This window comes from Oratosquilla oratoria, chromosome 6 (assembly GCF_046742065.1).
Source record: "Oratosquilla oratoria isolate Oo_2021 chromosome 6, ASM4674206v1, whole genome shotgun sequence".
In the NCBI taxonomy this organism is placed as follows: Eukaryota; Metazoa; Arthropoda; class Malacostraca; order Stomatopoda; family Squillidae; genus Oratosquilla; species Oratosquilla oratoria.
Window position 1 is genome coordinate 39,064,328 of NC_134782.1, and position 26,238 is coordinate 39,090,565.

At 40.0% G+C, this 26,238-nt stretch overlaps 1 protein-coding gene across 5 annotated transcripts in view; it reads right to left on the bottom strand.

Annotated features, from left to right (window-relative positions):
- The window catches only part of LOC143026427 (neuralized-like protein 4), a 101,908-nt gene extending 76,909 nt beyond the window's left edge, over window positions 1-24,999 (bottom strand). For 4 of the 5 annotated variants that reach the window (XR_012966478.1, XM_076186772.1, XM_076186771.1 and 1 more), the window contains exons 1-5: window positions 24,835-24,999; window positions 5,550-5,651; window positions 5,180-5,293; window positions 4,336-4,474; window positions 768-1,591 (exon numbers count right to left, since the gene is read on the bottom strand). Coding sequence is in view for 4 of the 5 variants with exons in the window: in XM_076186772.1 (XP_076042887.1) it covers window positions 768-1,591; window positions 4,336-4,474; window positions 5,180-5,293; window positions 5,550-5,651; window positions 24,835-24,999 (1,344 nt within the window). In the remaining variant the exon portion in view is untranslated. Of the gene's footprint in view, window positions 1-767; window positions 1,592-4,335; window positions 4,475-5,179; window positions 5,294-5,549; window positions 5,652-7,544; window positions 7,580-24,834 lie in introns of all 5 variants that reach the window. The other variant, XM_076186773.1, reaches the window with a different exon arrangement.
- Between the last annotated feature and the right edge of the window lie 1,239 nt (window positions 25,000-26,238).

The following is a 26,238-nucleotide window of genomic DNA, read 5'->3' on the forward strand; positions in this document are numbered from 1 at the left end:
TTTGTAACCAATCTGTGAAAGCTCACTTCTTCTCTTCTACAACCTTCTTTGCTTCCTCATCCCACCACTCACTACCCTTCCTTCTATTTCTTCCTGTCCTTCTTGTTCCACACACCATCTTTGCACACTTTGTGACTCCCTTCTTGAACCATCCCCATTTCTCCTCCACTCCTAGTTCTACTCTATCCTTCACTCCCTCCCATACGCTTCTTCTTGTACTCCTCCTTTTCCTTCTCATTTAGGCAGTTCACTCTCAGCACCTACCTACCTTTTGTCCTTTTCCTCTTTCTCAATCTATCCTCCACTCAACTTACCTTCCACCAAAAAATTATCTGATGTTCCCCCACTCTCTCCCCTTAGAACATGTACATCCTTAACTCTTCCTATTATTCTCCTATCTACCACTACATAGTCCATCAACGCTCTATCTGCCACCCTTCCATCCACCACCCTCTCCCATCTGTACTTAAGTTTGACTTTTTTCCGAAACACTGTATTTGGTATCATCAACTCTAGACCCATCTCCACCATCAACTCTCCACTACAATTCTTTTCTGGAACTCCATGCACTGTCATGCAGAGTACTACAAATATTGTAGAACTTATAATACAATGTGTGTTTTCTAAAGCTACATCACAACACCTCAATATATGTATGAAAGTACACATGCAAGTGTTATCTACAAATAAACATATTTACCACCGCTGAGTTCATTTGCATTCTTGGTTTCTCTTAAGTCTACCTTACAAAATCAAAATCACTTTACCTCAAAGAGTTCGTTTTCTCTAAGTGCACGGTGGCTCATCACAACCCCATTATTGAATTCATCCAGCGGTCGTCTTCTTTCCGCCGTCCTACCACTATTAGAGAGTTTGACTAGAGTGCCACACTTGTTGTGAAATCTAAGTCTGTCTGACATATGGTAGTTCGCCATGTTGTCACTACTGGTGCTTCCATTTCCGGAGTTTTCCACAACCGTCAGGCTGTTTCCTTCCCCACCAGCATTCCCTCTACCAGTACTTGTGCCGCTGGCAAGTCCACTGCAATTTCCGACTCCACCTGCAGCACTGTTTGCTGTACTATTCCCACCGGTTCCAGTGGTGCTCCCACTTGCCAACGTTCGGGAGGCTGGTGTCGAGATTCCTCCAGTCCCCGTTCCTCCTCCTCCTCCTCCTCCTCCTCCTCCTTGTCCAGACGCACCTCCACTGCCCCCAACTCCTACATTACAAGGTCCTCCTCCAAGACTGGCACCTTCACCACCTTGCACACACGCTTCCTGGTCTGACGGCAACGTGCTTCTTAGTTGGTTAGAATCAAGAGGAGTGGGAGCTGCTAAGTCGTCTGTGGTAATGTTGCTTGAACTATTGTTACACAGAGAATTGACCATGTCCTGACGTAAATTGCTATCACTGTTGGACATAATGCTGTTTGCAATGCTGATGTTGGCTACATGGTTGCTGAGGGCACTACAAGATGAGGCTTGGGGGTTGGATGAGGCCGTGTGTGAAGAGGAGACTTCTTGTTGACATTCCAGGAGGTTGGAATCACGTAGGGACGACATCTCACTTATTGAATCTTCGTCTAGAGTATCTGTTAAATGGAAGAAACAAAATAAAAAATAAAAAGGCAGAACATAAAAGGCATAAAATCAATGAACATAGAACGAATACAAAATGATTTTGGTGACACTGAAACCCTCCTACAGCAAAAATGTATCTCTTCATTCTGTGATATATTATGCATGGACGTCTAGGGTCTACACTCCAGCAAAATGTACATATAAACATGCACTTGGAAACAAAAATCCATGACTTAATCAGTATTGCATTTCAGACTGCATAAGAGTGAACATTGAAGCACAAAACAAAACCTGTATTCTAATCAAACTAATAAAAAACATCAACACATCTAAAAAAGGATCATCACCCCTTACACTCAGAGACAAATAAATTTAGGCATCATAAGAAAACTAAGTACAGGAATGAATACTTACAAAGCTTTATATTCACCAAGTCCATAAAGCTACCAAATCATGTATCTTTAAGTCCACTCATCCACAATGGCAGGACTACTATCTATAAACTAATGCCCACATCAAAAACAAATAAGCTCCCTTCAACCACCCCTCCTATCTCAGCACCTCAAGGATGGATGGTTGCCCTGCCCCATCACAGTGATTGAGTCACAAGCAATGCAGTTAGGCACAGATCTTACACAGCATGGCCCAACAGCTGAGGCATAAACCCCCCCTCTGATCTCACCCCCTCAAATTAAATGATGAAGCAATGAATACAGTACAAAGAATGTCAGTTGCCCCTCTATGTGGAAGTCAAGGTGTTCAGGTTTGAATGCAAGTGACGAGATAATTTTCTCCAATGTCTGCCTCACAGAACTACTATAGGTAGGTCCCCATTGTGAGTCTCTCTTTGGTGAGAAATACTTGAGAATGTAAAGGGCATAAACCTAAAAACAATGTCTTAACAAATGTACTGACAGATTATGAAAATGAAAATAATGGAACAAATGTCTAGCTTGGACATGAAATTTTCATATGTGGTGAGTAATTGGTGAGGAACAGTGTGGGTTTAGGACAGGTAGGGGATGTGTAGATCAGATTTTTGTGGTAAGACATATGTGAGAAAGCTATAGGAAAAGGTAAGGATGTTTTTGGGGCTTTTATGGATCTGGAAAAGGCTTAGGACAGGGTAGACAGGAAGGCACTGTGGGAGGTACTGCAGATATATGGGATAGGAGGAAAGCTGTTAAGGGCAGTCAAGAGTTTTTATGAGAGAAGTAGAGCATGCGTTAGGATTAGAAATGGAGAGAGTGAATGGTTTGAGGTAAAGGTGGGACTTTGTCAGGGATGTGTTATGTCGCCCTGGCTGTTCAATCTTTACATGGTTGGGGTGGTGCAAGAGGTGAATGCAAGGGTAGTGGGTCAGGGGTTGGAGATGATTAAAGTAAATGGAGAAAAGTGGGAGGTGAGCCAGTTGTTGTTTGCTGACAACACTGCGCTTGTAGCCGGATCAGAGTAGGGATTGAGGAAGTTAGTGACAGAGTTTGAGAAGGTGTGTGAAAGAAGGAAGCTGAAGATAAATGTGGGCAAAAGTAAGGTGATGAGATGTACAAGGGGAGAGAGTGACAGTAGGCTGGAAGTGAGCATTAAGGGTGAGAAACTGGAGGAAGTGGATAGTTTCAGATACTTGGGTGCGAATGTGACAGGAAAGGGAGGAGTGGAGGTGGAGGTAGAATGTAGATTGAGAGAAGCGAGTAAATGCCTTGGTGGATTAAAAAGTGTAATGAGAAATAGACATCTGGGAATGGATGCTAAGAGAAGGTTATATGAAGGAGTGATTGTGCCAACAGCAATGTATGGGGCAGAAACATGGAACATGAGAGAGGAAGAGAGAATGAGTTTGAATGTGTTTGAGATGAAATGTCTGAGAAGTATGACAGGGGTTACTAGGCTAGATAGAGTGAGAAATGAGGAGGTGAGGAGGAGAACAGGGGTGGAAAAGGAGCTGGGAGATAGGGTTGGTGAAAGAGTATTAGGATGGTTTGGACACATGGAAAGAATGAGTGAAGAAAGATTAGTAAAAGAAGTGTGGAAGGCAGAGGTGAAAAGAGTGAATATGAGGGGGTGTCCTAGGATGAGATGGATGGATGGGGTGAAAGGGACTTTACAAAAGAGAGGAATGTCTGTTGAGGAAGGACAGGAGAGGACAGAAGATAGGGGTGAATGGAGAAGGGTTGTGTATAGATGAGGCTGTGATGCATGAGGGGGAGTGGGTGGGGGATGGGGGGTGAGGAAGTATGTATGAGAAAAAATGTGACACAGCCTGAAGGGATTTCTCCCCGTCTTATCCTTTCCTGCATGACCCCGGGGATGGAGAGGGGGGGGTCGGCGAATTTATGAAGCGGCCTTGCTGTGGATGTGCTGTGTCTTGCGACACTGCTTCTGACCCAGGGCAGTGGACAGGATGCAGGGATGACCCGTCATCCAGGAGGCGCCAAGATAGGAGGGAGGGAGGAGGGTGGAGGGGAGTGAAATATATGGGAAATGAAATGGGTGGGAGTGATTTCTATGCCTTTTTCTTTTTGGCTACCCTCCTTGTAAGGGGGAGAAAGCCTTTGGTATATGTATGTATGTATGTATGGGAGCTAAAATGAGTGGGATGAAGGGGTAATGGAGGGCAATGGAATGGGTGGGAGTAGGTACATGGCTTTGACTTGGTTACCTCCCTTGTAAGGGGGAAAAAGCTTTTGGTACATAGATAAGAGAATGGAGTCCTTGACAAAGAGGAAAGTTAAACACCAAGTGCAGTAATACTCACTTGAGTCAGGTGTCGTGGGTGCCGTCACGGTAATTTGTGCACACTTGCCATACATATCCACCACTGCATAGAGGATGGACGGTAGGTTGCACGCTGCAACACCCTGACAGTCACCATTCACAAAGAATTTCAGTTCACCCTGAGTAAGGAGATCGCATTAATCAATCAACTTTTATCAAACAAAGTTTTAGAAAGCAATTGCCAACAAAGAAAAATCTAATCCCAAATTCAACAGTAGTTTTCATACATGTATTAACTCTTATAATATGATGTTTGATTTGTTTCTCCTTTCAGATGTTGTTAGTTAATCTTATTAATTTGAGGAGAACCCCAATTACGTAAAATATTGTCTCCATTCCTACCCCTCACACGTCCTACTACGTCTTTGACAGACTTCCCCTTATTCCATTTGTTTGTAAAACTCTCAAGAAAGCTTCTTTGTCAAAAAACTATGAAAGCCCCAAAAACATCCTTACCTCACACAGAAACCTATTTCTCGACTGAACTAAGTAGTTAATGGCTAATTAAAAAATATACTAACACCAGCAAGGTTTACAAATACTAAGGCATCACTACGGTGAAAAGAATATTGACAAAACTTTTATATCTACAAGCAAATATCAAGCAGTGTTCTTATTTTTTTCCCACTATTCATAAACACACATCTTAGAAAAGCCCATAACCAGATTTACTATTACCCAAAGGAAAACTTTACAGATTTAAGAGACATCTTCTAAAGCATTAATTATGTTTCAACAATTATAATTAAATTGATATCTTCTAAATCACTAATTATGCATTCACTATTATTATTAGAATTCCTATTCATTACAGAATTGTTCACCTGAGATGTGCGCATAACTCCAACCCGATCCCCTTCCACAAGTTTATCCAGGTCACATCCATATGCTTCGTGCAGTGATCGTCCATCACGCAGGACTCCTTGTCCCAGCATAATCTAAAGCAACAACATTATTTGTAGACACAGCTTGAGATGTATACAAGAGCAGTCATTCAAAATATGAACTTATGATTCAAATATCAATTCTTCATGAAATGGTTTGTATGAAGGTTCAACAATTAAAGAAATGATTAAAAACACATCAGACCTTACTAAATGTATATACATATTCCTCCTCTTCAGCAAAGACAAGTGACACATATTCAAGTGACAACTGCTGAAAAGATGTACAAAAATATCTGTGACAACTAACCCATGTGCCTCCGCGAAGGTCAGTGGCTGTGATAGGAATATCTATCACGTCTGGATTGCAAACCGTGACTCCTATCTCAATGCTGCCACTCCATGTGTTCAGCTGTACAAAGAAGGGAAACATTTAGATGCATAAACTGGAAAGATGGATTTAAAAAAGAAGAAAAAAAAAATCTGCTTTAGCTAGGGAAAAAAGGGTTTGTACATATTTTGATAGTATACACACACTTGTCATGAAGTTTAACAGCTTTTCTCGACAATATAGGAGAAGTAGAGAATTATGGGAGGCAATAATAGGTCCACAGCTTACAAAACAAAAAAAGAAATTCAAACTCATGAAATCATATGTACACATATTAAGTGGTGGCACTAAGCTTCCGTAAGCATGGTGAGCCATAGTAATAAATCAATAAAGCTGCCCAAAACTTTGCTCTGTTACATAAATAGCCAATGGAAATTTTTAACCCTGTACAGGGCAGAGGGAACCCACACAGCTGAATAAAATCATCTAGAGAGAGAAAATCAGCAAAATTGTACTCTTCCGTTAACAGATTAAATAAAAACTAGGGTATCCCTAAAGGGGGGTACAAAAAAAAAAAAAAAAAGTCTGGTGCAAGCCAAAATGAACCTGTATACGTAACTGTGCTGCTCAATCAAGTTAAAGGCACAGAGAAAATTAAACTCGCAAAAATATGGTGGAGTATCTAATTCGTGACTTCTCGCAAAAATATTCAACTGCTGTGAGTGAAAGGGATAAACTGCATAACAAAGAGAATGTGCTCAGCTGCGGATATGCCTGTGAGTGAGGAAAACAAAACGAAGCTGAACACAATAATTGGGGGTTGGAGAAGTAGTGGAAAGAGTTTGAAAACATGAAGTACTGTATGTTTAATTTTCAAACAGAGAATGGAAGACTATCAACAGCATAATCATCATGATAAGGAAGCAGTCAATGTACAATGAAAGAAGGAGGACTTTTACAGGTTATGTGAAAAATACTACATATGCAGAGAAGCAGTTTCATCTATGTAATGATAACAGCTTCAGAGGAAGCTGGATGATATTAGAAAGAGCTTTGTAAACTGATGTGAGACTAAATCTGGTTTCTGATGGAGATGAATGTTGAATACACAGGGATGAACTTCTTCAATGCTCGATAAATGCAGTGGTTCCCAATCTTTTTTTTTTTTTCTGTTCCATCCATTGTGCCAAATGGAGCCTTGCATCTGCCAAAGCAAAGAAGTCTACTTTCTTTCGACACAAACTAAATCTATGACAGTACAATCACATAAACATACAACACACCATAAAATCTACCGGGTAAGTTAAAAATTGTAGTCCCACAGATTATTTGACTTATTACTTCAATATTAACCCTGGAATTGGCTGCAGGTATTAATTACATATAACATGATAATTATTATTTGCAAAACACAGTACAATACAACAAAATTACAACACATACAGAATACCAAAATATTCATCATTATACAGTCTGCCCCTAATCTTGTTGTATTTACCACAATGAGTTGCCTACTTGCATTTACCCAACAGGTAATTGAATTACTCTTATTAGTAATTAAATTGGCCCTAGAGGTAATTCAATCACGTCTAGATTGGGAACCACTGATTAGGTCTGCGGGGAAACTCCCTTCAAAATTAAATATATGATTTATTCCTCTGAAATACTTGTTTCATTCTTTCACTTACAATGGAGCTATTAATTTGGGTTCACAGCGAGATAAAAGTCTCGGATCAACCTGGATCCATTTAAGAATAACATACAGAGACAATGCACACTAATTAAGATGAGAGGTAGATGTTTGATTTTCAGGCTGAATATTAGCATAAAAAACATAGGGGTGGGGGTGGAGGGGGCAACACACTCCCTGTGAGTAAAGGCAAGTAATTAAACAAAACTGCCACTCGTAAAACAGAAAGAATACATTAGCTATTACGGTATTATTCACATGAAGGAAAAGAAATGTGGGCTTACCTAACAAACACTTCTGCTATAAGGACAGGTTTGAGCTGCTCAAACGAGAGAAAGTAAAGAAAAAAAAGTCTAAGAAACTCAAATCACTCATTAGGTGTTTCAAGTTATAACAAATCTATAAGAAAGCAGAGCCAACCTATTGATTAAAATCTACAGACACGGTTACACTATTCCCGTGTAGTGGCACGGGTAAGGCTTTTCTCCATTTGTTCTAACTCGGATTAGCCCCTTGATTTTCGCACTCATTTCCCTCAGCTGAATAAATTTGCCTGGCAGAAGTCACAATAGATATAAGAGTAGAATATGGATGCTACAAGGTTAAAAATGATTTGGCATGAAGGCATGTACTAACACAAACACATGATCAATTCATTCTTCAAAAGAAACGAGATGATCACAAAACCAAATGTGAAGAATCTGAGATTCTTAGTAATGGACAAGTTGAATACCTGATCTACATGATATTAAGATATGCAATACCGGTGTGGTCTCCAGAAAAAGTAAAAAATATAAACTTGACTGAGACAATACCAAAGGCAGCAGCCTAACTAGTGCCTGACCACATGAGTAAAGACTCGAACCACTAGACCTGTCATCACTAAAAGAAAGAAGAGAAAGGGGCAACATGATTGCATGGCTCAGGTCCTTAAACATTACAGTGAGTAGCCAACACTGATCAAGACCTCTCAGCTCAGGATAGGAGGGCATTGCAAGCTCATGGGAGCAAACTGAAGAAAACCACATGTCCAAAGGAAATGGGAAAAATAAAATAAAATCAAAATAAGTAAATAAATAAAAAAGCTATCTGTGCAGATCTTGGAACAATGTCAATAATTATAGCCAAAGCTAAAACCATAAAGGGAATCCAAAAGAGAGAGAGAGAGAGAGAGAGAGAGAGAGAGAGAGAGAGAGAGAGAGAGAGAGAGGTTATCCCACAAATGTTCCTTTCCTGTATACAATTAAGTCAACAGATGCAAAATACACACACACAGACATACACACAATAAATCTTCCTAAATTCTTGCTTACTCTTGGGGAAGTGTACTGTGGAGTTTGTGTCGGGAGTGGGGGAGGGTGGGGGTGGGAAAGGGTGCGTGTGTGTGTGGGGGGGGGTAAGCCTTGGGGATTGAACCAGTGTCTGTAATCACGACAACCCTCACTCCCCACCCTTAACCACTCTCGTTCATGTAAGGAGGCTCCTATCGTTCTCACGAGGTTCCTCGACACATCGAAGTCCTGTGACTCCTCGACTGAGATCGACCGCCGCATTGACGCCTCTGCTCCCCCCTCCCCCCCCTCTCCCACCCCTCTTCCTCCATCTATCGACCAAAACTCGACCAAAGCGAGAGTCGACCCTGCTCACCTTGCACTTTCCGACACCACAAACACATTTTTTTTAATATGATCAAACCGGATTCAGGCTTCGATTATGCCATTAATTCGTGCTTCCAGGACTCTCTCTCTCTCTCTCTCTCTCTCTCTCTCTCCCTCCAGTAAGCTATCAGGAATGCAAATCGTTAGTCAAACCATCACGCATTTCGACACTATCTGCCCGATATATTAATTGCAAATTTAAATGTGCACACCTGAACTATACGTCCCTGATACGGTAACGTGTGGTGAGGCAGATATCCATGTTTTGGCAGCGCCGTCTATAAATAGTTCGGGGAGAAGGTTACTGTTGCCTGTCAGTCGCCATTCCTGTCATGCACACACACACACATATACGCGTGTGCGTGTCCCGGATCACGTGTGTGTGGGGTCCCGGATCACGTGTTGGACTCGTGATCGACAGCTACTTTCCTCTCTCCCGGAAGAGAGCTCAGAACTCATATTTGACCGACCTAAGGGTAATGCTGTGACCTTACATGCACACACATACCCCCAATTCCTCGCCCACGAGAGTTGGAGTAACGACCCGCAGCGCAACGATACTGTAATTATTTCATCCCTGGGCGAAATTCGAACCCGGACCGCCGTAGTGGCGGCCGCAATCGCTACCATTGTGTCGTCAAGTGTGTGTGTGTGTGTGTGTGTGTGTGTGTGTGTGTGTGTGTGTGTGTGTGTGTGTGCGCGCGTTTACCCTCAATTCCGTCCTCACTATTGGCACCTTTCCAGGTCCTGCTTTGGCTCAACACCCAACGATTCCCTTCAGCTGTCGGCAGGACCTCATGCTGTGGGGGGGAGGGGAGAGGGGGAGGGGGGCTTAATCATCTCGAGGTCAATACGTCGACAACAACAAAGGAGCCCGTACGCTTATGACGTCATAACAACGTCATAAATTTTCAGTCACGTCAGCAGGTGCCAAAGGGGGGACGGGGGGAGAGTATGCCACCTTCTGAGGGGAGGGGGAGAGGAGAAGAGGGAGAGAGGGAGAGGAGAGAGGGGGGGAGAGAATGTACAATCCTGTGCCACAACAACAACAACAACAACTCGTGATAAGTGACGTCATGAGTGACCTTTGATGCGGCAAGGTCACCACACCAGAGGAGGAGGAGGAAGAGGAGGAGGAGGAGGAGGAGGAGAAGGAAGAGGAGGAGGAAGAGAAGTAGCCGTCGTCTCCCCACATGTGCGCATTTTTCTTTCTACTCATGACGCCAGCGAATATATCGACAAAACAACATCAACAACAATAATAATAACAATAAATAAATTAAAAATATAATAATAATTATAAACATGACCCTTGCCAATCAGCTACAAGACCCCCAAAAGGCCAAGTTTCGCCTCTATCTTTGGAAATTTAATATTAAAAAAAAAAACAATAAAATATATAATTGTATTGACATTATATATATATATATATATATATATATATATATATATATGTATATATTATATATATATATATACACACACACATATTATATATATGTGGAAGAGGAGGGAGGGGGGCGGCGTGGAACAGCGAGGAGGAGGAGAAGGAAAAGAAGAGGGGAATGAAGGGGAGAAGAGAGGAAGGCAGGAAGGAAAGAAGGAGGAAGAAGACGAGGAGGAGAGGGAAACGGAAGGAAGAAGGAACGGGAAAAGAGAGGAAGGTAGGAAGGAAGGAGGAAGGGGAGAAGAGAGGAAGGCAGGGGAGAAGAGAGGAAGGCAGGGGAGAAGAGAGGAAGGCAGGAGGGAAGGAGGAAGGGGGAGGAAGGAGGATAAGGAAGTAAATAAAAGCCCCGAGGTCCAAGACGGTACAGGAGTACTGGGAGGAGCAGCAGCAGCAGCAACCTGCGGCTAGGGGGGAGAGGGGGGTGGGAGCACGTCCCCCCCCCCCAGCAGCAGCCCCCAATTACCGTTGGTGTTCCGCTGGTCCGGCAAGGAAGTGGTTAGAGCAGCCGGCGCTGCCCCCCCCCCCTCCGCCCCCACTTCCAAAGAAACAATCAGAATGTTTCTAACTCTCACCCCATCTCACCTCACTCCCCCCCTTTCTCTCTCTCTCTTCAACCTTAGGAACTGACCGTTCCCAAGACAGAGAAGAACCCTCGACACTTCAAAGACCCCAAAATAAATAAATAAATAAAAATAAACAAATACATAAATGAATAAATGGTTTCAGATCGACGAAGGCAACATCCTCAAAAAAGAGGGGGGCGACCAGTTCTTTGACCATCTCGCCGCATCTGTACGCCAAGGCGACAGGTGCCGTCCTCCCCCCTGCCCACCACCACCCACCCCAGGCCCGATAGCCATCACACTACGGTGCATCACAACCCTCCACAACGCAGAGCACGACTTTAGGCGAGTTGTGGTGCACTAACACCCTAAAAACACGAAACGAACATCACAAACACGATTCCCAACCCCTTCATCGCACTTTATATATTTTGTTATGGCTGAGGGCGCCAGGCGATGTTAGTCACCTGAAGGGAAGAGGGGGCGGCGGACACGAGTCTGAAAAGCGCCTAAATCGACCGAGACCCACTCCTGGCCAAGTTCAGCTCCGTGCTGGACTCGTGATCAGCAGCAATTACGCTTCCAGATGAGAGCTCAGAGCTCATACACGAATAAAGCGGTGACTTAACACACACACACCGCGTACACAAACTGCTCAATGGGGACAGCAACGGCTTGCTGTACTACATCTGCTAAAACTGTGAGTGGGGCACGAACTTGGTATTACAGAGTGGGAAGCCCGTGATATTAACCACCACACTAGCGCGCTGTGTGTGTGTGGTTGTGCATGCATAGGCATGCTGGTTGCGTGTGTTCACTAATTTTTAGTATCTCTCTCTCTGTGCGTGTTCAAGTAAAATAAAATCTTGTTTCTAAGCTCTCCGAATTCTCTCAGTGTAGATCACCCTTCATCATGTGTTAGACCAGCCAGCCTATTGTCCATTGGAAAGTGGGAATGATGGATTTGCCCCCAATTTACCAGCAGTCTAGCTGTCCTTCTTCAATTCCGAGCAAGTCGGTCATTTGCACACTTTACTTCCGCATTCTGTGGAATGGAGCGTACTGGCTAATCCTAATCAATGTAAACACACACACACACACACACACAGTGGTTAGTGTTCCCGGGTGCCACTACGGCGGTCCAGGTTCGAATCTCGCCCAGGGCTGAAATAATTTCAGTATCGCTGCGCTGCGAGTTGTTACTCCAACTCTTCTGGGCGAGAAGTTGGGGGTGTATCTGCGTGTAGGGTCACAGCATTACCCATAGATAGGTCATATATGAACTCTGAACTCTCTTCCGGGAGGGAAATAGCTGCCGATCATGTGTCCAACACGTGATCCAAGATAATGGTGAACCATGGTGAATCACACACACACACACGCACAAACACGCTCGTGGCATTTCTTCATACTGAAGAAAAAAATAAAGCTCTTATCCTTCCCAAATCGGAGTATGCAGTAGTGGTATGGTCCACACAAAAGAAAACGTACAAACAAATAAACTAACTAGAAAATAAATAAACAACAGAATGCAATGGATGGCAAGTACAATGGTTCCCAGCCGAGCCGACAGATCTTAATAGGAAGGACTATACAAACTGGGACTGCCCACACATGAAGAAAGAAAAGAAAAGAGGCGAATATGATTACAGTCTTCAGAACTACGAAAAGTATGGATGGACAAGACTGAAAGACGATCCCATAGTGTGGGACGGAAGGACATCAAGAGGGCATAAAAAGAAAACGGAACTTTTTTTTATTAACATTAAATCAGTTTTTCTCTCAAATGCACTAATTTGTATAATAATAGCAATGATAATAATAATAATTAATAATAACAATAATAAATAGTCCATGGACAGCATAAATGACTTGGAGAGGAAAAAAAAAAAAAAAAAAAACGAAGTAGAGACGGGGCCCCGAGAGTATAGCTTTTATGCTAAAGGCACCTACACTTAAATAAATACAATTAGGCAAATAAACACGAAGGGCATGTAAGTGCCTGAACTACACCGTGATCGTTATCTTCATCCACTTAATGGCTCTCAGTTAATGCGTTGGCGTACAGCACACGATCCAGTCAGACGTCGTTGGTAATGTACATGATGATACAAAACTACATACATATCCCAAGATCTCTTTCCCCCTTCCAAGGGAGGTAGCCAAAGACAAAAACATAAATCCACTCCCATCCACCAGCCCCCCCCCCTCTCATCTTGGCTCCTCCTGGATGACGAGTCATCCCTGCATCTCGCCCATCGCCCTGGTCAGAATGCAGCAAGACACAGCACATCCACAGTAAGGCCGCTTCATTTACTACAAAACTAACGAACAATAACACCATCGACATTTTCAAACCCTGTAAAACGGCACACGATATATACACACACACACATATGCACATATATATATATACATCAGATGTGAATCGGCAGCACAGCTACTAACAGACTGAAGCCCTTTCTTGACAGCTTTTACCAGACAGATACAAGATCCCACGTTCTCAAAGTTAAACGTGACTATATATTTCATGCCGTTTATCATCATAGAACGCCTCTCTTTTTCGATGAGGATTCACCAAGAAAAAATACAAATAATAATAATAATAACAAAGATAATTATAATAACAATCATTATTATAATCATAACATTAATTTGAAATAATAAACAAATATATTATTGTTACATTTTCATCATGGCCTCCTTGCACTGTTCATGCGAGATTTATTTTCGATCACGCGCCACGGTGGGAGGAGAGGCGCGTGGAAAAATCAAGTGTGCTAGATTACAATCGCCGTCATCTCGGGCGAAATAAGTCACGCCCCTGTTATTTCCCGGCCAATGGCAAGACCGAAAACCCACTACGCGTCATTCGAAAGCGATCACACGATTGGGCGAGGGTTTGGTTGAAGACGACTGTGACGACTAAATCAAATTTGCCGTCGCCCGGCTGGCAATCCGATTTCATTATTCTATTATAATTAATTAATGTATTTATTCTTTCATTATTATTAATATCATTATCATTATTTGCTTCTCTCATTATTATATACATTATTATTTGCAAATTTCGCGGACCGGAAACCGGAAGTGGTGATTCCATCTCGGAAAACCCGTTCACACGGGCGTCGTTGTCCTGTTTCATCTGTACTGGCCAAAACCACACGAATTTACTCAACAGAAAGACTCGCTAATTTGCAGTTTAAAATCGCTACAAATTGAGGTCTTAAAGCATTACGCATCACAATCAATACCTTCAGCTCGACATCCAGTCCTCAAATGAATAAATTGCTTGTAGTTATGAAAAAAAAATGTTAATGAGGTAACAGGGAAAGTGGGAGCTGCCATCAGATGTTGGAAATTGAATGCAGACCTTCATAGTATCATGAAAAGATTGTAGTTCCACACACCACACAAATTCACTGTATATGGACATCTACTACTTTTCACAACAGTGAGAAGCTATGGTTGAGATGTCACAAGTGTGTTCAACCACAACACCTGTGGTCAATTTGCCAAAAATCTTAATTGCATTCTTTGCTATATAATTATGTACTGTATACCAAGTGTAGCATGTTTAGGAATTCATCTTTTTTTTTTTTTGTACTGCCTTCCGGGCTGAATTTGGCACACTTGAACATTTTATTCTGCTCAACATGAGGGAATTACACTCAGCTTTGAGGAAAGCATCTGGGAAGTAAAGGCTGTAAAAATGTCTTCACAAATAAATAAATAAATAAATAAATAAATAAATAAAATAAATAAACAAAAATAATAATAATAATAATGTAAGATACCATTCCTACTACTGTAGAGTATGAAATATTCCCTAGAAAATACACTGAGGAACACAAAATTGTAGACATATATTACTGTACTGTCGGCTACAAATGTCCCATCCTTTGTCACCTATACTTAATCTTTTTTTTTTCTCACTACTTCCATTATCTTCTTTGCAACTTCTACATTCTTTCTTGTGGCAGTGCTTCTGCCTCCTCCATACTTATCCCTTTCTTCTTCATATACTCCTATAAATCACTTCCCTTCAATCTTTTTTACGAGTTTCTCTTTTCTCTTCCATGGCCTCGAGCTCATTTAATTTTTGCTGCCTGTCCTCACGCACTCTCTACAATGTAACCCTTGACCGCTGCTTCAACAAAAGTCTATACAAAATTTACCCACAATTTACTAATGCATTTTTCACTTAAACCAAGCTATCTTTTTTTTCTTCTTAACCTAATGCAGTTTAAGCTGGTGACATGATTTAAAAATTCGTACCATACAAAAAGTGTATGATAGGGAGCATCACTGAAAAGTTGTCATTGCTCAGGAATTTAACCTGGGAACCTCCCACTCTCCAGGCAGGTATGCTTACCGATTACACCATGGTCTCCTCTAGTGACCTCTTGCACATCTCCTTTCCGTGGGCCTCCGCCAGCCCGGGAAAGTGCACTGTGGGGATCCTACTCACTACACCATGTGTAATAAAGAGTGTCACTGAAAAGCTGGCACCACCCAGGAATTGAACCCAGGACCTCCCACTGTCCAGGCAGGCATGCTTACTGATTACACCACAGTCGTCTCTAGTGACCACTTACACAAAAATCTGTGTGTTAACAATCCCAATCAAGAGTTTGTCAAAATATATACCCCAATTTTGTCCACGATCTCACTGGCTTCAACAGTGAAGAGACTGTTTTACAGGCAATCTGGGGGTGGAAACTGGGTTTGATAATCTTCAGAGAGGACACTGAGGAACTCCTATTACATCACAATAAGATGCAAGAAATGCTTTAGTCAATGTTGGGATGTGTGAGGTTGAGAGATGAGGGTGATGAGTGACCAATGACCTTGGCTGCAAGCCATGTCCTACTAACGTGCCAATGACCTGACTCAAACAATTTACAGTATGTCTGTTCATCTACACTTGTTTCCAGATACACCTTTTCCCATTTCCTTTTTATGTTTAAGTTGTTTCCCTATTTCTGGTATGTTGGAAAACAAAACAAAACATAAATGACAATAAGTGATTGTGAGTGGATGTGTATAAAATCCTCACACACAAGACAAGGTTTTACAGCCCACTGACAAACTCTCTGGGTAGTGGGCAAGATACTACCAGCATGTCTGGGTATGAAGAGTTGCCAGAACTCAATTTCAAGAGTGTGTTTTCGACAAGTTATATACTGTATATATTTTTTCAACAATCAATATATCACATTTTTGCATACACATCATAAGACTGAAGGCACTGAAGCTGACATTATTGAAAGAAAGTGAAAGAAGTGATTTCATAGTAGTGTTTCGATAATTAGAAAAAGTAATTATATAGTAGTGTTTCGATAATTACAAAAGAGTAGAGTTAACAGACAGAAAATCTTGTGGTTTGGGACAGGAAAGAATCACAAGGTGATGGACTAGAAATGCAGCTTTCCTGTATTACAATTATGTAAATACACAATCACTAAAAAAAATTATATTCTCAAGACCAACCAGGGACCTTCTGACAGAAATTTAGCAGAAAAATGCTCTCAAAACACAAGAATAAACCTGGTTTGCCTATGCTTAGGTGATGTACAGAACAATACTGCATACCCTACATGTGATCACTTTACAACTGTGAATGGGGGTTTTCCCCTGGCAAGAGCCAGAACATATAGACAAACTGTCAAACACAGTGAAAGGTTCCATTGTGTTAAAAAGAAAAAGATAAGTTATATTTGTAGGAAGACGTGTTAAGACAATGTTTTAATAAATGTGCAAATGTTTTAGAAAATGCAATCCTGGGACAGCATCAAGAGATATGTAAATCATTATCTTTACCAGACCAGCTTATCAGGGCCAGATTTCATATCTGAGTCAGAGTAGCCTTGTTCTATTGCTCTAATTATACATTGAAACCATCTTTCTATCTACTGTCTGATAATTCCTTTACATTCAGCACCAGGTATTATTGTGTGGGACTGAATGGAAACGGAGCAGAGAAAACTAAAATTAAAATATGCAAATGTTCTCTTGTTATTATATAGTTTTTGGCTGAAGTAAAAGAGTAACAAGTCTCCTCCTTAACCCATTTATCAGAGTCCAATGACTCTGCAGCAACAACAATGACAACAACAGTTTGAGTTAATAAACATAAACAACTGGATAACATCTATTAATGGATACAATATTATATGATCATGTAAATATGTTAGGCCTTGTGCTTCTATGAACAACTGCGATACAAAATACTGTAGCTTGGGATTTTAAACTACAGGTTTCATTATTTTTATATTGTACTGGAGTACTGGATGCATAGTTATATGTATTCAATACTTTTGGGATATTAGTGGCATCCTTTATGAACCAGAATCAGGCAGCATTCTATCATGTTTGAAGACAAATTTCCCTTTTACAAGGAGGAAATGATCACTGGTACATGCATGAAATGTCAGAGGAGCTATTTTAGTCATCTTAACTACCTCCTGTGGTTGCTACATGTTGCCGCAAAGCCATGGAGTTGCTTTTCAGAATACAATTTAGTGGAAGAAGTTAATTTTCCATTGTTGTACAGCATTATTCAAGATTGCCTACTCCACTCCAATTTTTCATTTTACTGGTGAGCAACAACTGCCACATTGCAAAACCAATACTTTTTCAAGACCAAAATATTTATAATTCAGGTTCCAGAAAAGTACAATAACATCAACAATACTGTTTAACCTCTTCATTCACAGCTTCCTCCCTCTGAACCCACCCACCCCAAAAAAAAAAAAAAAAAAACCTGTGTAAACAGACAACCTAACAATAACAACATTGCTGCCGAGAACATACAAGCCTACTTCAGAGCTGGAAAAAAGGCTGAAACCAAATAGGATGCAAACCTCCTTTCAGAATTTTTTGGTAATACTGTAGACAACTGTAAACCCACAGAGCACCCTGCAATTTTGCCAAATGGCCAAAGGTGGGCACTAAAAAACTATTAGTAGGCTGCCTTCTAGCCTAAAATGTGCTTGCCATCACATATGCCAACTTGGAAAGGCTTTGGGCCGTCCAGTGACCTTGGGATGCAAGTGTCCAGCCACCCACCCTCACCCCAAGTCACATGTTCCATTAATGTCAAGGGAATCAACAAAGCCACTTCTGCTACCCAGTACACCCCTTTCCCAGGCTGAGACTGGGACCATCCAACCATCTTCCAGGCTTTAAAAGTGGAGATGGCCAACTATCCAGGTGAACATTGGCCCCACATCATCTAAATGTAATGAATGCCATCAGCCATAGGCTTGATGGTGCATGAAGCATATGCCCAACATCTAAGAGTACCCTCAATGCTTCATGATTCTAGCCACTACCCTTCTAAATGATTCAAGATCTTTAAGCTCAACAAAATTTCTTGTAGCCTTCTTTCTTCTTTCTTATCCTCTCCTTACAGATTAATTGACCACCATTCCAAACTGTCTTGGCAAACACCACCACACTGGGACTTGATTCACAAACAACATTTACTCCCTATACATGGAGGAGGAGGAGTAAGAAGAAGAAGAAATATATATATATATATCTGTATATATATATATATATATATATATATATATATATATACAGTACTACTTCTCATTAACGGACTAAAAGGGGGGTAACGGTGTCTGTTGATTTGGAGTGGTTTTTGGGTGGCACAGTGATTGCACAGCACTAAACAACAGCACCAAAAACACAGTGAAAACACCACAAACACAGCTAATTAACGTCCGTTAATGAGAGGTAGTACTGTATATATATAGATATATATATATATATATATATATATATATATATATATAATAAATCAACAAAATAAAAAATAAATAACAAAATTAATAAATTATATAAATAAAAATTATGAGTTCTGGATTTGGACCACAAGAAAAACTTACAGTACATAAACAAGCCATAAGGTCCAAATTACACTACACTTCCACAAATGTACCTTTGTTCTCCATGATATGGCATTGGCATTCAAGAACATTACCCAACAAGAAAACAAAAACAAAGCCCTAAAAAAACATTACCCTATATATAGCAAAGGAGAAGCAAGACCATCAGGACAGTCTAATAATAATCACTGACAACTCAATCACTCCAAAGCCTTAGTCTGTAATTCCTATTGTATACCTCACACTTATTTCCATTCAGCTATAATCTGCCTTTAATATTGTAAATTCATAAGGTCTCGCACTTCCTTATTTAATCCCTTGCATAGACTGGACCACACTTTTTTCACGAGCAAAACTCAGTAATACTTTCCTTACTACTTATCTATTTTGGTAAAACCAGAGATATTGTCTAAAGATTCACTAATAATTTGATATATTGCTTGATGAAAATAATAATGATGCTGACTATGAACAATTTCAAATAGTGTTAGAATAATCAAGAAACTTCAAATAATAACTGTTGCCTCAAGTTTCAGAGACTTGAAACCCACAGATCCCTCCGGTAAGAAACTTTGGTGAAGTGCATTAGTGTGAGATTGTTTCTAAGTTACTGACCGAAAATAGTTAGAGGAAGGGAGCCGCCACTAGATCGCAGCTCTACTCCCGTGAAAAGATGAAGGAAATAGTGCAGCATCTGATAGAATGAGATCTTGGGTCCCAGTGCCAGCTCTGAAGATGGGCAATGGAGATAATTCTTTCTGCCATCAAATCTTGGTTCCAGGAAACAAAAAAGTTTCTGGGCTCTACTTCAAATTTATAAGCCCCGCCACTGTCTACAAACAAGTTTGCAAATCATTTATATGAACTAAATACAACCAGCCCATGATATTAAATCTAATTTGATATACCCAATTTCTACTACCACTATCCCTTGGTCTATCCAATAATAGTTTTTCTCACGAATAAAAGATATTTTGGGCACAGTCTGAAGACCAAGTTCCAGCTGACAGGTGCCACATCGGAGAGGAAGTAAATGTGCCAGCTGACTCTGGAGACAGGTGGCAGGGAAAGTCTTGGTGATGCGTCCCATCCTCCTTCCAGCAGGACCACATAATGCAAAAACCAACTGTCACTGAGAGATGTACGCTATAGAGAGCTGCTTTCCCACTGCCTATCTTCAAAATGCAGAAACACTCTCACCTCCCTCTGGCGACTCAACCCCATTGGGCTGGCACTTGGTCTCTGGAGCAACCTCAAGGTCATTCTTTTCCAACTTCAACTATTTTCTTCACACATTTTTCACACGTGGAGAGCTGACAATTTGCGACTGTTCCCCTATTCCTGACAGCCAGTGACCAAGAAAGATGCCCACATTGACATAAAAATAATAAATTTTCTTCCCATATGCTGTCCCTCCCACTGTAGTATACTGTGAATGAAAGGTCATTCCTGTTCCACATCAACATTATTCGAGTCAAAGGTAATGCAGCAGGACACAGCATTCCCGCAACAGGGCCTAACAGCTGGAGATAGTTTACCTCCAATGCTTCATTTTGTGGCAAATCCCTTCCCTTCATCCACTAGTGCAAATCACGAAACAGACAAGAAATATCTTCAGGCTGTATAACTTTTTCATCCGCTTACAATTACTCCCCATTAACTCCTGTCTTTTGCTTTATCTCTTTTTTGTTAAGACATTCATTTTGCATACATTGCCCCCTTCACCCCATCCATCTAACTCATTCTTGGTCCTCCCCTCAATTCACACTATCCAGTTCTGCCTTTTACACTCTTTTTACAATGCCTTTCATCACTAATTCTTTCCATATGGCCAAACTATTTCAACACTTTTCTTTTAACCTATCTGTCGGTCCTTTTTCACCTCCAAATTTCTCATTCTACCCATTCCCTCTCCCAACTTTCTTCCCGTGTTCATCCTTAGATACCTAATTCTCATAAATATTTTTCTTCCACTCAGATATTTAGGTTCTATTCTAGTATCATTTAATCACATTATTTTTTTTTTTTTTTTTGCATTTGAAAGACTCATTTCATCAATGGAATAGTTATGATAGGTTAGGTTAGGTTAGGAGCTATTGGACAACATAGGTTTGATGTTAAATAACCCTGTTTGCATGATTCTAGAATTTTACAGATAATCTAGAATTCATTTCTACTTCCACTCCTCCATTCACTGCCACATTAACCCAAAATATCTATATCGCACTATTTCTGCTAGCCTCTCACCTTTAGAATTCATCTTCAACTGACCATTATTGTAATTTCTTGTACAACTTAACACCTTCATACAATTACTTTGTCCACTCACACACCTCTCCAGACTCTAGCACCAACATCTTCAGTTTATTCTACAACTCTGCTAGAAGTCCAGTTTTATCCGCAAACAACAACTGTTTCACCTTCTACTTCCCTCTACTCTCACTCACCAGCTCCTAATCCCTGCCGAGCACCCTCAAAGTTTCAGCCCTTCACCAACCCATGACTATATATACACTGAACAAATACGGTGGTATACACCCCTGGTGCAAGGGTCTATCTATGGCATAAGTTACAATTTTTGCTAAAAGGTCCTCCTGTATCCTTTCCTTAATTTCCTATTTGAGCGCCAAAATGGAATTTATGAATTTTTTTATTACTAAAATTGTTCTGAAAATTTTGCTTCAGTTTTAATTTCAATGTGTCTATACTACATGAACTCCCAATTAAATACTGCTCAACATTTCCCGCTGCCACCTGAATTTACAAATAATCAGCTCTTACATTCCCTGAAGCTTGTATTACTGTAGAATTTTACAAGGTCAACAACTAATAACAATCATGAATGCAAAATCAATCAAGCCACTACACAACATAAACAATGAAATTTCTATGAATGGCCTTCTCACTTACTACTCATTATTTCTTATACAATTTTCTCAGATGAACTTCTTCTCACAGAAGGGTCCCGGATGAAGCTTTTGAGCCTGTTACTCCGGCTCTAAATGACTAATACTTAGGTCATCTGTGGTCTAGTGGTCATTGTGGTCAGGTGTTTGTTATTTATTTGTGCTGTGTAATCGAATATTTGATCTTGATGTTTCCATACACTATCCAATCTCTTTTCAAAACTTACAACTGAATTTGCATTCACAACATGATCAGGAAGACTATTCCAGTTGTTTTCAACGCGACTGCAGAAAGTGAATTTCCTGATGTCCAATCTTGGGCGCTGCTTGTAGATCTTCTTGGCGTGTCCTTAAGTCACTGAACCGGCAAGTTCAACAAATAATCCTCTGCTCACTTCACTGCCATATAAATTGTTCACAATTTTAAAGGTTTCTATCATGTCCCCTCTTGATCTACGGTATGATAGTGTTGGAAGGTCTAATTTACTCAATCGTTCAGGGTAAGGCAAATCCTTCAGGCTAGGGACCAACTTTGTTGCTCTTCTTTGAACTGCTTCCACAGCCTCAATGTCCTTTTTCTTGTATGGACACAATACTTGATTAGCGTATTCTAAATGTGGTCGGACTAGTGCAGTGTATAATGATTTGAATATGGTCTCATTCAATGTTACGAAAGTTCTTCTTATTAGCCCGACTAGTCTATTTGCCTTATTGATTTTCTCAGCCAAGTGTGCTGTGAACTTCAGCTCGTCATCAATTACAACTCCCAGATCCTTCTCTACTTTGATTCCTGTCAATTCTTCTTCCATAGAATATTTCATATTGTCCACATTTGATTTCCCGATTCTCATCACACAGCACTTTTTGGGATGAAATCTCATCAGCCACTTTGACCAGCTTCTCATCCTCTGAAGATCTTGCAATTTCTCATAGTCCTGGCTTTCATGAATCCTCCTGAATACTTTAGTGTCGTCTGCATACAAGAATAATTCGCTGTTGATTACAGAATCTGGCAAGTCATTAATATATAAAACAAACAGTAGCGGACCCAACACAGATCCCTGAGGTACACCGCTGACCACGTCCTTCCATTCTGACTCAACTCCATTGACAATCACTCTTTGTTTCCTTTCATTGAGAAAGTCTGCTATCCATGACAAAATGTTTCCTCTGATGTTATAACTCTTGATCTTCTCAACTAGCCTTCTGTGGGGGACAGTGTCGAAGGCCTTCATGAAATCGCAGTATGCAACATCAACAGCTCCTCCTTCACCTAAAATCTGAGTCCATCTATCCAAGACCATGATCATTTGTAGTACCGTCAAACGCTCCTCCACAAATCCATACTGTTTGTTACTAATCAGCTTATTGCCCTTGAGATGTTGCAGAATCCTTTTCCTAATTATTGATTCCAATAACTTGCATATGACACGTTAAGCTAACTGGTCTGTAATTACCTGGGTCGCTTCCATCACCTTTTTTGAATATTGCCGAGATGTTTGCTATTTTCCAATCTATGGGTACTCTTTTGCTTAAAAGTAATAGATTAAAGATCTTACAAAGCGGATATGCAATTACATCTTTTGTCTCTTTCAGATTTTGAGGATGAAGCCGTTCTGGTCCAGGGGATTTATTCCTTTGTAGTTTATCTATAACACTGATAATTTCCTCGCTAGAGAATTCAATCTGTGATAACATTGGAATATCCTTGACCACCACCTCTGGTATTAACCCTTCTGGTTCCTTGGTGAACACTGAGCTAAAAAAAAGTCTGCAAGTACTGTTGCCTTTTCACTGTCATCTTTAGTTTTAGAAGTTTTATTCAAATCTTTATACAGATTACATATACTGACTGAAGTTTTTGTTTTAGACTGGACATACTTCCAAAATATCTTTGGGTTAGACTTGACATTTTGTGCAATAGTCTTCTCTACATTCTTAACAGAAGACCTAGTTTCAGCTCTTACCTGATTATTAATCCGTCTGTATTCCTCATGTAATTTGTTATACTCGCCCTGATTAATTTCTCTACCTTCCTTCATTTTTTTCATTCGCATCCAAAATCTTTGTTTTTTCTTAATCTTTGCCCACAGCTTCCTATTCATTGGCAAATTGTGATTTGTTCTCTTCCTTAATTCCCCACTGCTTTTAAATTCTCTCCTTGGAATACATTTGTCTATTGACTCTTATAGTTTACTTTTAAATCTGCACCAATTGTCCTCGATATCATCAGTATCCAAATACTCATCCCAATTAATATTTTATACTCTGTTTAGCTTGCAATAATACGCATTTTCAAAAAGATACACAAGTCTCTTACAATTTTTTACCTTTAGTTCCATGTTGCATATGAAAATTACACATCCATGATCACTCCTGCCAAGTGGATTTCTTATCTCAATATCCTCCACGATCATGTTGTCATCAGTAATAATCAAGTCAAGTGTGTTGCCTGCATCTGAACCTCTGAATCTAGTAATTCCGTCGACATGTTGTATAAAGTAGCAATCTTGCATTTTCTCTATAAACATTAGACTTAGTCTTAGGTCATCATCACCAGTTTTGCAGGTCATGTTCTTCCATTCTATATTTGGTAAATTAAGATCTCCCACTATTACTTTATGTTTGATGTTGTAGTCTCAGTCTGCTATTTCTTGCATCAGTGACATAATTTCCCCATTGTTTTCTGCCTCGCTATTCGGACTTCGATATATAGACACAAAAATACCTATCTAAACAATCTTTGTGAGTAACGTGAGACAACATTATGTTTACTGTAAATGTAACAAAGGTAAATAAATTTCTCACGAACTGTTTTACGTTTCCCGCACTCTGCACATTGACAGGTCTAAGAGTCTAGACAATGTAAATATGCTACAAAATTTCTTCATATTAACACTACGTACTAAGCATTCTTCTACAACTGTAGGTACGAAAAACACACGTAACATAGTAACATGGACATGAAATATTATGTTCAGCTACTGTGGTGGGGTGATTAGAGGAAATTAATCGAGTTTTACTAAACTCAAAGAGATTGGTAGCCATTTCGGATTCTGCTATGCACTACAAAAGTGTACTAATACACGTTACTTTTCTGACCTTTTTGTCGATTTTAACCTCGAAGATTTCATTGTCCTTGATCGGCTCAAGACTAAATATTAGTCCTCTGTTAAATTCCTGAGTGGGATTTGTCCTGCATGCTGTTTTATTCCCGTTGGATAGGACAACACATCGGCCACATCTTGGATGAAACATAGCCGACATGACACAAACAGACGACGTCCAGTGCATTCGATTCATTGAAAATATATATATTATTGTAAACAATACACCAGGTTTGCCATTACATGTATCTAACTATATACAAAATTTTAGCACATTTTTTTCGTTGTTATAGAAAGTCTTCAAACTTTTTTCTTTCATAATGGATTTTCACAATTATTGTGTGTTCCATACAAAGTTGCAGTTGGCAACGTTTTAAAACATCAATAATCATATGTTTTTTACTAAAACAATTGTGATGTTTTAAGTATGACAATACATTCTGTGCATGCGATTGATGATATTGTAAATTGTTGAAAAAATGTCATTAATTAACAAAAGTTCGGCATATAAGTATATGCAGTACTGAAGATACTCAAATCTAAAATGAGTAAAGGGGTTGGAACAGTGATTCCTAATCTTTTGATTATCTTCCTTTATTTTACGCCCTTTCTAAAGTATCGAACCGATATTGCAATCCCATATTTGTCAAAGGACCTTGCTATGGCAACAATTACTAACTCAGATTCATCCCATTTTACTAACAATGCCGACTGATAAAGCTACTGAAACAGCGTATATAGTCATGCTCCGATGATTACCTATAGTCAACTTGGGAAATCTTTAAATCTTATAAATAAAAATATTTATCTTTGCGCCCATAGGAAATTTATTTCAGCTCAGGTTATAAAATATACGAACCAACATAAGGCATGGGATATTAAACCATCCATTCTACGCAAAACTATTCTCTATCAAACTGTTACTAGTATTGTTAATTTCCGAACTTGTTATATGTTGTGACTTGTTCTTTCATTTCGATACCAATAATATATTTTTGAGCGCCTTTCTTGTCTTTGCGTCATACAAATTTCATTTGCCCGGAAAAAGTTAGATAATTACGAGTTAGAATTTTTTTTAAAGACAAACAAATTCTTTTGCAGTGTATAGACAACATAACTTTGTCTGAAATGCGTCCCTTGAACTGCATTTCAAAATTAAACCGCGCACTGTATCTGGTGGGTAAAACCAGTGACTCATGTTCTCATAGGCGGGAACGAAAACTGTCTTATAGATTTCTTTGTTTATCTATTTTCTTGGTGATGTTTCTCCACAAAACCCCAGAGGAAACTTTTTACAATTAGATTGGGCGAAAATCTTTTATATTCATGTTTGCCAAATTCGTCATGGGAATGAATTGATTTGTATTACTACTGGTTTGTATTTATTGTTCAAGAAGTA